The sequence below is a fragment of the Triticum urartu genome, chromosome 1A (assembly GCF_056163025.1).
Source record: "Triticum urartu cultivar PI428250 chromosome 1A, HENAU_Tu73, whole genome shotgun sequence".
Classification (NCBI taxonomy): domain Eukaryota; kingdom Viridiplantae; phylum Streptophyta; class Magnoliopsida; order Poales; family Poaceae; genus Triticum; species Triticum urartu.
The window spans coordinates 202022743-202034756 of NC_141873.1; the positions used below are offsets into that span (position 1 = coordinate 202022743).

At 40.1% G+C, this 12014-nt stretch overlaps 1 protein-coding gene across 1 annotated transcript in view; it reads left to right on the forward strand.

The window, feature by feature from the left end:
* Positions 1 to 420: 420 nt before the first annotated feature.
* Positions 421 to 12014, forward strand: part of LOC125523646 (sucrose transport protein SUT3-like) — a 39576-nt gene continuing 27982 nt past the window's right edge. Inside the window, exons 1-5 of the mRNA XM_048688732.2 lie at positions 421 to 697; positions 6222 to 6287; positions 6626 to 6724; positions 6825 to 6889; positions 6979 to 7063. Of these exons, the coding sequence (XP_048544689.1) occupies positions 542 to 697; positions 6222 to 6287; positions 6626 to 6724; positions 6825 to 6889; positions 6979 to 7063 (471 nt within the window). The 5' untranslated portion in view covers positions 421 to 541. The remainder of the gene's footprint in view (positions 698 to 6221; positions 6288 to 6625; positions 6725 to 6824; positions 6890 to 6978; positions 7064 to 12014) is intronic.

Below are 12014 nucleotides of genomic sequence, written 5' to 3' on the forward strand. Positions count from 1 at the left end.
TAGTTGATTTGAGTTGTTGTGAAAATGTATGCGGCTAGCATTGGATGGATGTCTCCTGCATCCGTGTCCGCTGACTGGTCCCCCTATCCGCGGACGGATGCGGGAGGTTTTTACGGGTTGTCGTTGGAATCTAGCATCTTCTTCTGCATTTGCATGGCAGTGTAAGGCAGGGTTGGAATGTTGTCGTTTCATGGAGATGAATGAATGTTGTTTGGGGCGATTTGAGGGTGATGTGGCTTCACCAGAGGCCAGGAAAATTAGCTAGTGAGGCCTCCTATTCCTATAAATAGGTTGTAGTGAAAAAAATATGTGGCTTCCCCTGCAACCTCGCACTAGCATAACTCCATTTACCCAGCTATCAATGGCCGCACCCCCACTACATGGCCCCGTGGTTTAAGTGTGTCCATAGACTCCTATGATATTTCCCATTTACATGCATCCACAAAGCTCGACCACCCCTTCCTATCTCTGCATCTCCTTCAAATCTAGAATTTCTACAGGCCCTTCTCTCTTTTGGTTAGCTAGTTAGACAACGACCGGGATGGCCGACCACATGGAGCTCTCTATCGAGAGCGGCGGCAGGCCCCCGCCTACACCCCAGATCAGCCTTGTGGGATTGTTCCTTGCGTGCATGGTCGCCGGCGGTGTGCAGTACGGCTGGGCGCTGCAACTCTCCCTCCTCACCCCCTACGTCCAGGTATGCAAACGTGTGTGTACACGGGCATGTTTTCCTCGAAAAGTGTGTATTGTTGTTCTAAAAATAAGCAATATTTTAAATGTAAATATTTTCTACCAGGGTTTCTATGTTAGTTATTGTGCATTCCTATTTGAGAGTGTTGAGTTTGTTTTTTCCGACCATTGACTTTGCTTATTTAGTTTTTAGGGGAGAAAACTAAGAGGAAACTAGGTGATACCCTGTGCGTGGCTACGGGGATTAGTTGCAATATATTTTAATAATACTAGCAAAAGAGCCCGTGCGTTGCAACGGGAGAGAAAACATAACACACGCTCTTAACTCAACAACCATCACTCAAGACCACAATAGGTCCATCTCCTTTATTTTTGCGAGACATCATATTGGTGTTGCCGCTTATCCTCCTTCTCAACCTCGTTGGCGATGGCCTCGGTGTTCACACTAAACAACAAAAAACGTGTGTTGAATATGGTTAATCCTAAGGCCTCACTCCATCCCTCCCCCCTCCCTCCCTCCTTCTCTCTCTCTCACGTCTCACGCTCGCGATGAGAAATCTTTTGTTTTCCACTGCGACATTTTTCAGGTAGTTATCCATATTTTCTTTCCCTATATGGTTATAGTGGGGTGTTTATTTGCAATTTGGATCGTCGTCGATATGAAAAGAACGGATCTTGCGCTATAAGTTATAAGTTTTCTTCCATAACAATATTTTAAAAATATTTAACAGGTAAAATTAACATCATATTTAAGCCCTATTCGGAAAGCCTCCAATTCACAACTCCACTCCCGGGGTTGGTGGAGTTGTAGTTAAAAACTGTGGAGCAGCTATTTCCTGACTATACAACTCCTGGAATTTCGTGGAGCTGGTGGAATTCCGAATAAGCCTTTAGATTCCACACATTTTTCTAATAAAATTTCATATATAATATGTTAAAATCGAAGTTACGGTTTAAAAGATACAGAAAATTTGGAAAATCATTTGGCTTGACTCAAATATATTCCAAATAATATTAAAAAATACTTAACAGGTAAAAATAATCTCATATTCATATTCTACATATTTTCCTAATCAAATTTCATATATAACATGTTCAAATCGGAGTTACGGTTTAAAAGATATGGATGATTTTAGAAAGCATTTGTTTGACTTAAATATGATATGCGGATGAATTACCTAAAACATCAGGGGGTTTTCAAAAAATGTAAAATAACGGTTCGGTGTGACTTAAATCCGGACGGCGGGTTGATTTCAAGAAAAGACAGGGACTTTTGTGTAAAATACGAAAATAACAATTCGTTTTAACTTAAAAACAGGACCGCGGGTTGAATTCTCTGAAATAGAGGGACCTTTCTAAAAAATACCATGACGGACGAAAGAAACCCTATTTGCTTTATTATTAGGTAAAGATTTGGTTGCACGAAACAAAATTTTCTGATTAATAATATGTTAGATGAAATTGATAATATATTTTAATATGCATAGTCCATAGTATTCATCGAATATAACTAACATAATTAAAAGGAAAAAATTAAGCAACTTTTCATGCATAGTTGCATGCTGGGGTGGGACTTTTCCTATGCATTGTTGCGTGTTGAGATGGGACGATTGCATGTTGAGACAAATATGTTAGTGGGATCACATATTTAGTTATGCTAGATAATACTTCTGCATATTCTTACCATATATGAATCGTAGGGGACCTAGTAGGACACTTTAATGGATTGATTTGTTGCTGAAAATATAGAAAATAAGAAGAGATGATTGGAAGACTTGCATGTGTTTAATGATGTGATGGGTCTCCAAAGCATGCAGTAGATCTCATCAAAATCACACTGAGTCAACTCATCTCTATTAATCTCACAGATATGCCATCGGTTCAGCGATAGGCCCCCCATCTAAACACTGCCAAGTATAACATTTACACGTAATCTGAGTCTAGAATCAACCAGCATTGCTCCGATACCACTATTGGGGTACGAGGTGGGCTACGCTGGTGCAAAAAATATTCCACCACGCACCACCTATGATCATGATGTAGGTATGGTCCCACAAAATTACCGCTTGATATATTGACCCATGATGGAAGCAGAGTTGACAATGATCATTGATGTAGTTGTAGCCATACATCCTCTCACCTTCAGCCGTTGATGAATTCTTGTTCGACCATCATGGGTGCAATGCCTATGAAGTGTATCCACCTATAAATGAATGGCTCAAAGATGAACCGATAATTTCCATGTCGCAAGCATCGGAAGGAGACTGTTGTGCAGGTTGGAGGGTTTTTCCAAACCTTGAGTGCATCCCGAAACTGGTTATTTCACTTGTGACCTAAATTAATGCAATCCTCCTTATATGACTTCCCCCAAAGGGATCAACCATATGATCACGCAGGCTACAATTCTTGTAATGTATTTGACCTATCGATTATGAATCCTTATGTGTGTGACCCCATGGTTTCTTGAGAACATGGTCATTCGAAGTGACCCTAGTAACTCTTACTCAACCCGGTAGTTGAGTAACTCCTTACTCACATGAATCAGTTGCATCTCTGGTGCCAAGTTTATAAACTAGAACCTGGCCAACTAGAACTCATGTAATAACTGGCCGTGACCTCAAGCAAGACATGCTAGTTCCTAATTTCCATGAAATCATTGCAATGAACCTCTCAATATGTCATATATGAAATATTCTTGAGTCACAACATATTTTTGTTGAACACAATGCAATAGATTGTCATCTTTGTTGGGTGGCTGCAACCTCTCTTGTCGACCTATGAACTAATCCATGGTGAGGGTAACTCTTAACCTCAGTGGTATGGTAATGCAATCCGTGATCAGATATGTCAAGAGGACCCAAATAAATCTCAGCAATTCATAAGGGAAAGGTCATGCCTTAATCAACCATGCCTTGCAATATGCTTCACTACATGCCTGGAAGATACCTTTACAACTACCTTGTAAAGGAGTAGTGTTTGGCAACCCCTAATCAAGTCGATTGTCTTCCAAAGGATAATGAGACAATTTTTACTCTGAGGACATGTCACATACATTGAGCTCGAAACAAATAAATGATAAACAACTTAACGCATCTTGAAAATGTAAATCCTAGCTATGAGTTCCCAACTCAAGCTACATCCATGAGATTGACATTTCCATGTATATTGCATCTGGGTGTAGCCATCTATTGATAGACATAGTAGTCTATGGTTATACTCCCCTTCCCCACATCCTCCATGACTAGGGACATTATAACATTTTCATACAACTCGAAGCTCCCACAACGGATCACATATTTATTGCTCGAAGTAAAGACAATATTCATGGATGACTGGATAATAGATCACAAACACATAGGGTTACAATCATCAGATGATTGCATCTATGACTTATTTTTAGCATGATCGACACGAGTTGTCCGTCCTGGTCACAGTTCTCACCAGTTGCTCGTACTCTAGCTATTCTCAACTCACTCTGACCATGATGATGCCCTCCTCCTCTCCAGCCGCACCTGTCACTCTCCCCACCTCAAACCACTTTCGTACTTGCCCTTATTGCGATGTTTAATACTTCATTGGTGAGCTATCACAAGTACTTTTTCTTTGGAACTTTGATACATTCAACAAAAGTACTTCCTTCGAGTCACACTTCTTTGATTCCTCCCCACAACCTTGCTCATATGGTTCTTGTGGAGCTTGAGATGGTTTCCCTCGATGCGGCCATGTAGGAAACGTGCTTGGCACCAAGGCCACTGATGCACTATTATGTCTCTCTCACCCAGGAGAAGAGCGCTTAGGTGAGCTATGTGATGTAGGGTGAAACCCTAGATGGCCGATCTTTCACGAAAGGAGCGGATCCCAAAGAGAAACATGAAGAACATGAGGGGATTCACGAGGGAAAACAAGAGAGAATCACTCAAACCAACAAGATTCGATTACACATGTGCTAGATCCTCGAAACACAAAGAGATACACGATGATACAAGGTCAACAAAGGATGATACAAGTAACCGGTTCTTCTCCTAGAAGGAGGTCTTGATGGGGCCGCCCAAGAGGGGGTCTTGAATCCAAGTTGATCTTCTCCAAAGAGGGGCCGCAGTCTCTCTCGAGGAGGAGATCGGGATGGATGAGCGGAGCTCTATCTCGAAGTATGAGCTAAACCAACGTTGACCCTAGCTAGGAGGTGGAAGAGGTCTATTTATAGTCTAAGTGCAAATGGGGCGAAGTGAAGGGGTACATGGGCCTCGGGCCCAAATATGGACGCAGCCAGGTACCGGACGTCCGCTGGGGACCGGTCGTCCGGTGTCTCAGGAGCCGCCGAACGTCCGGTGTCCTCCGGTCGTCCGTTGGTTCTGCTCTGTGATGGGGGTGCCGGACGTCCGGTAGCTCCGGACTTCCGCAGATGTTGGCTCGGGTGCTGGTGCGCTGGTCGTCCGGTCCGGATCAGACGTCCGCTCGTTCGCTTCGGGTGTAGGGGCACCGGTCGTCCGGTCTGGGTCGGACGTCCGCTCGCTGGGGTTCGGCTGAGGCTTCAGGCGCCGGACGTCCGGTCCTGGTCGGTCGTCCGGTGGCTGGGACTTTTCCTGCATCCCTTCTTCTTCTCCGTCTTCTCGTCCATCTTCCTCTTCTTCTTGTCCTTGCTCCTTATCTTCTCCATTGTACCTGAGTATGCACAAGGTATCCATATGGGGTAGTAGCCATGCTTCATGCGCATCGAGGTGGAATTGTGAGAGGAGAGATGTCACCTCGGTTCCAAGGGCTCTTGCACGTGATCGAGTCATGGGTCCGGTAGGCACTTGATGAGACGATGGTAGGTCCATGGGGATGACCATGGGATGCTCCGCATCACTATGTCAATGGGTCGACACTGTCGATCAGTAATACCTGTTCCTGGGGTTGTGCTTGGTGGTGGGGCCTCCCTTAGACACAATGTTACAAGATGTGATACACATGTTAATTCAAGTGAACAGTGCTTGGGGGGCAACAATGGTAAATGGGGGATGATAAGAGTGAGTTATCATGGGCTTTGACAGGCTAATTACAATATTGTTCTTTTATATGGCATCGTTCGTACTTATGCTTTGGATGGTGGTGCGGGACGAATGCCAATTGATTTATGCTAGAAATTATATTTCATGCGGATCTGGATGGATTCTGTTGCATGGAAAAATTAGCTTATCTCACATTTATCATTGGCCTAATAAAGATGCCAGATATTAATAAGAGATGTGAGATTAGGGAGCTAGAGATGTGAGAGAATGTGTTCCTCATTCTAAGCTTTAGAACGTGGAGCCGTATCTAAGAGGAATGAGTCAAATTTGGAACTTTTATGGAGGTGGAAAGATATCGAACATGCTATAATTTTCGCATGTGTGTGATATGTGATATAATTTTGATTGAAGATAGCCGAAACATTGTTTGTTTTGAAGTTATACTAAGAAACTATGTTAGATTTATAGTTACAATCATTGTAGCGTATACATGCTTGGATTCATTAACATGGTTTAATATGTTTACTATTGCTTCGACAGACATTGGGAATACCTCACGCTCTTACTTCAGTTATGTGGCTCTGTGGTCCTATTGCTGGATTAATTGTAAGTAACTATGACAATGGATCTTGTAGAACAAGGAGTTATTGTTTGATTTCCATAAGACAACTCTCTAACAACTTAAGAGAGGAAAACCTGCACACCTGTTGCTTATTTTATTTGTTATACTTTGAACCGTGGTCTATAAAAGCAATAAATTCATGGTGCAACTTCATGAATATTTATTAAAAGAATAAGAAGTGATATAAAGTGCACATCACTTTTATCCATCATTTGAGCAAAGCACATGATTTTTCTGATTCATTCAGGAGTTGGCGTATTCCCCGTGAGTTTATTGTGAAGCATATATTTCAAATTAATGCATGCATCGTATGTTCATGAAGGTGCAACCATGCGTGGGTCTCTCTAGTGACAAGTGCGGTTCGCCACTAGGGAGGCGGAGACCGTTTATCCTCTCGGGATGCATCGTCATCTCCATATCGGTGAGTACCATGCAATCATACCTCTTCTGCTGACATACACCATCAACCTATTATGAACAGTCACTAATGTGTTGCCACACTCATATGTGTGACCCCGTAGGTTATAATTGTTGGGTTCTCCTCGGACATCGGGTACGCACTTGGGGACACGAAGGATGATTGCAAGTAAGCTAAATCTTTAATTTTAGGCATATAGTAGCAAAGTAAAGAATCTTACGAAAATCTAACACTAAGTTGACGAGAGATTTGTACAGAGATTACACTGGGCCTCGGTACCGTGCGGCTGCCGCCTTCATTTTGGGCTTTTGGCTGCTCGACTTCTCCAATAACACAGTGCAAGTGAGTCTGCGCATGCTTGGTCAAGAGCATATCGACATATTTCATAGTTAAGTTTGGTAGTCTAGACTATAAAAATTTATTACTTTCAGTCAAAAAAATTGTTATGAAGATTTAGTACTAGTTAAATCCACGGGGCAAAAGAATCATTAGATAAAATGGCAATTCTTCATAGGTATAGAAAATAATAATCATGTCAGGCACTAACCAGGGAGATTCTATGTAAGCCATCCATTAAGTCTTGAGATATGTGAAGAAATTTCAACACGTTCCATTTGTTGCATTTTCATAAAACATTGAGTCAAATCATATCCACTCTCCTCCGTACACACGTCATGTCATGTATCCACCCAACATCATGCCTCTACCCACATGAATAATTCAAAATTGAGTACCTCTCTATCTTCATGTGAAAATTGTTTGTATTTAACTAACATTTGTTTGACATTGCTGACAATAATGAAATATTTTCAATTAATCTATGGTTAATAATTGTGATAACATAAATGTGGGAAAACATCAACAAACCTAATGTGCCAAGTCAATACAAACTGCGACAAGTACGCTATAATCCCCAAGTGTGAGGAATTTCCATAGCACTTTCCAAAGATAGAAGTGGTGAGTATGGAGTGTCGAACACACAAGTAGCTGAAGGTAAGATCAACATTCCCCCATCTCCTATCTACCACTGATACAACCCTATGTAAACCGAGTGTGTGCTTTATCTAGAAACAAGAAATAAAACTACAAAGTTTGTACAAAGAGGTAGCTTTGCAAGGTAACGAAGACCATAACCGTAAAAGTAGGTGCTTCCTAAGTAATGATACAATTAAATACAAATAGCGGGCGTGGAATAGTGGTGGTATGGTGTGCAGAATTGTCCCTAGGCAATCAACTAAGTTACTAAATCGATCATCGACGCAAGTTTATATGTGGGAGAGGCCTCTGCTAGCATGCCATCCCTTACTCATAATTTTATGCACTTCTGATTGGAACTATTAGCAAGGATCTGCAACTACTAAGAAGTTCATTAAGGTAAAGCCCGACCATAGCAGCAAGATATATTGGTCCCCCTTCAATCCTATATGTATAAATTTATATGGTCCGACGAGGTTTCTGTCACTCCTGCCCCCATATGCATAGTCCAACCAACTTACAACTAAACCTATGGCATGATCCGCATGCGAGCTCATATGATGGACACCAAAGGATAGTAACATAACAACAAGCAACTCAACCAAACATGGAAATTTACCAATTAACCCAAAGGACAACAAGAATCTACTCAAACATAATAGTGATGACACAAATAATTGGGTAATAATTCATAGCACCAAAACACCATGTCAAGTAGGGGATTCCAGTGGGTTCTGGTAGAGTGGACTACTGAAAAGAGGTGAAGAAGGTGACGGAGATGTTGTTGAAGACGGTGACGTTCATCAAGACAATCGCCACGATGATGGTTCCCCTAACGACACTCCAGCACCACCGGGAGACAGAGGTTGAGAGCCCCGCTTCGAATTCTTCCTCCATGGCATGCCCCTTGACGGGAGAGTTTGTCCCCTCTGATCCTTGTCCATCATGGCTCCTATAGGGGCGAGAGCCCCTCTGATATTGGATCTCTTCTCCATATATCTTTGTTTTTCGCCACTATTTTCTAGTCGAACACTGTTTCTTTTATAGTCAGAGGTCCGTAACTCCGACCGGACGGAAATTTTGAGGGATTTTTTTTCCATAAATTAGCTTTCCTGCAGATAAAAAGGAGCTCTAACTGATCCACAGCCCCCAAATGAGCCCATGGCGTAACTAGGGGTGGGCACACCACCTGGTCGTGTGGGGCCCTCAGGCACTGTCTTGCGTTGTTCCTTCGCTCAAAAATAACATATATTCCAGAAAAAGTCAGAGTAAATTGCCGCGGTATTTTGAACTTCCTAAATATTGATTTTTCACGAAAGAAAAAATATGCAGAAAACAACTTGCACTAGGCACTAGATAATAGGTTAGTCTAGAAAAATAATATAAAATTGCAGCAAAACCTGAACACCGCATATAGTTGATGTTAATATAGCATGAGTACTTCAAATAAATTTGATATGTTGGAAACGTATCAGCATCCCCAAGCTTAATCCCTGCTCGTCCTCGAGTAGGTAGATGATAACAAGAATAATTTTTGAAGTGTGAATTGTAGGATAGAGAAAACCTTTGATCACATAGGCAATGATAATTCTAAAAACAAGTAACATCATTCCATTAAGTTCAACATATAATAAAGTGGTCATGAAGTATCTTGTTAATATTTTAGGATTATATTACAAACATAAAGCAACCAATGAAGTATAGATGATGACTAGGTACCGCAATTTGAACATAACCATCATACTTATACAATGCTCAACAAATTACTACTATGAGAATGCATACAAAGCTAAGAGTGATGGCCATACTCAATACCTGGTGCCGCAAGAAAAAGAAGATGGAATTGGCTCAACAATAAAAGTAAAAAATATAGGCCCTTCACAGAGAGAAGTAGAGATTAACATGCACCAGAACTCATTTGTTTAAAATAGAGATAACTTTTTTGAGATGTGTACTTTTCCTGTCAACGGTTTAGCAACAATGGTTTCCATCTCCTTCCATTCTAAACACATTAAGAGCGGTTGCCATGCATCAACACTCCTCCAGCATAACCAACACAAACCATGGCTAGCTGAATCCATGGGTGCCTGCCAACTTTCAACTTCTTTTTCAAAAATATATTATTAGGATTGGGCATCCCTATACAAGCTATATCATAAACTTAACAAGCAAAGTAAACTCACATCCTAAGTAAAGCACATTTAGTACGGAAGATAGTGACTACCCCCACCGCTCCATGAGTTTTACGAGCACACAAAATATAAGTTTATTTGAAGTTTTAGAGGTGGCCTTGCAAATTTACTTGGAATGGTGGTGAAATACCATGTATATGCAGGTACAGTGGACACTTTGTGGCATAAACTTGTTTCAAGGATTGGATGCACAAGCGGTAATTCTGCTTAGTACTAGAAAAGGCTAGCAAAAGACTGTGGGCAACGACTTTACCATGCACAAAAACATTAATCATTGATTCTCTAATAGTAACATTATTGAGGAAATAAAATCCCGATGATAACCTTCAAACCTTGAATACCTCTAAGGCTAAACTAGAATTTATCAAACATGTGTAAGCATGTGCCAAGCCAATCATCTGTCCTTCATTGGGAGATACTTACCACCACAACATAATAGGTTCAACTTAATGCAACTAATGCTCTTTGTCATTATAATATAACTCTCTTGCTTGATTAAATATATGCACTATCATATTCACTTCTATTTTAATGAAGTAAACAGAGGATGCATGTTTACTTCTCAATATACATATCATAAATGAAGCACATGGCATTTAATTCATTCTTAAATTTTACTCTAAAGATATAAGTGAAGCACAAGAGTAAATGATCATACTTACTCAATGAGGGATTCCGCATGATAGTGGGATCAATACTAATGACTAAAGTTTGACCTCTTCCATCCCACTTTCAATAATAATGTAATCCACTTGAATTGCATCAACCTCCTAAATAGTGACATCAATACTATCTAAAGTTGACCTCTTCAAAGCCACTTTCAATGATAATTTGATCCATACTCGAAAAGATATAAGTGAAGTTCGTGGAGCATTCTACAAATAACATTAGTATAAAGAGACCAATATCCAAGCTCAAAAGATATAATTGAAGCACACAAAGCATCCTATAAAGCCAAGCTCAAAAGATTTAAGTGACGGATAAATAAAGCCATAATCAAGAGATATTATAAGTGAACTGCATGGATTATTCTATAAACTAACCATGGACACTAAGAAATCATCCTCAACCAGCATAGTGTAAATTTATTGAAAAGAAAAAGAAAAATGATGCTCTAATACTTTGCACATATCATGTGAATAAAATATAGGCTCAACCAAGACATACCTTTAGTTGTTGAAAACGATGAAGGGGATGCCAGAGCATCCTGAGGCTTGGAGTTTGAGATATCTTAAAAATATTTCTCGGGGATCCCTCGGGCATCCCCAATCTTCAGATCTTGCATCTCTCCAACTTTCTCTCGTATCGATATCTCCCGTGAGTTTTAAAATTTTCATCCATAGAAAATTCAATAGAACTCGTGAGATAGACCAGTATACATAAATATAAATCACCAAATCATGTACTGTGAAGACAAGTTACATAATTGTTTTCAAACATTAGCTACTATACACTATCATTTTCACAATTTATATCCCCCAATGTAAGCCATGAAAATTCAGAATGAGCGGATAAAAAACTATAACCACAATCTGTCTAAACCAAATAGTCTATAGTAACTAATTCTAAACATATACTTCTAAAGCTCCAAAAATTGTGAAAGATTAGGAAGTAATAAAAAAATTATTACAATATTGTTTAAAAAATTCATAAAATTAGCACGTTCAAGGAAAATATAATAATTTAATTACGACAACAAAACTTTCTGTTTCCGGCGAGCACACATCAAATATGCAATTTAAACATCCTATGGGCAAACCTTGGCACTTCATTTTTATGGTATAGTGTTTTATACATGGGGATAGTTATTTTTATGAGAAACTTCCATGGGAATCTTTACATTATTTCCATGAGCATGAGCAAAGTGTTCAAGGTCGACCCTCACTTCTTCAATGCACAACTATTCAACCACTTATCTTTTTAAGAAAAGGTTTTCGTTTCCCTTCTTTATTTTTGTTTTGTTTTTGAAAAAAATAGCACACGAAAGAAGAATAAGACTCTCTAAAACTTCCGTGTTGTCTCCGTGGCAGCGCTTTCGTTAAAGCGTTAAGCAGTGTATAAAGGTGCAAGTAATTTATTAACTTTGCATTTTAAAATTTTACCCCCAACTAAAGAAAGAAAACAAG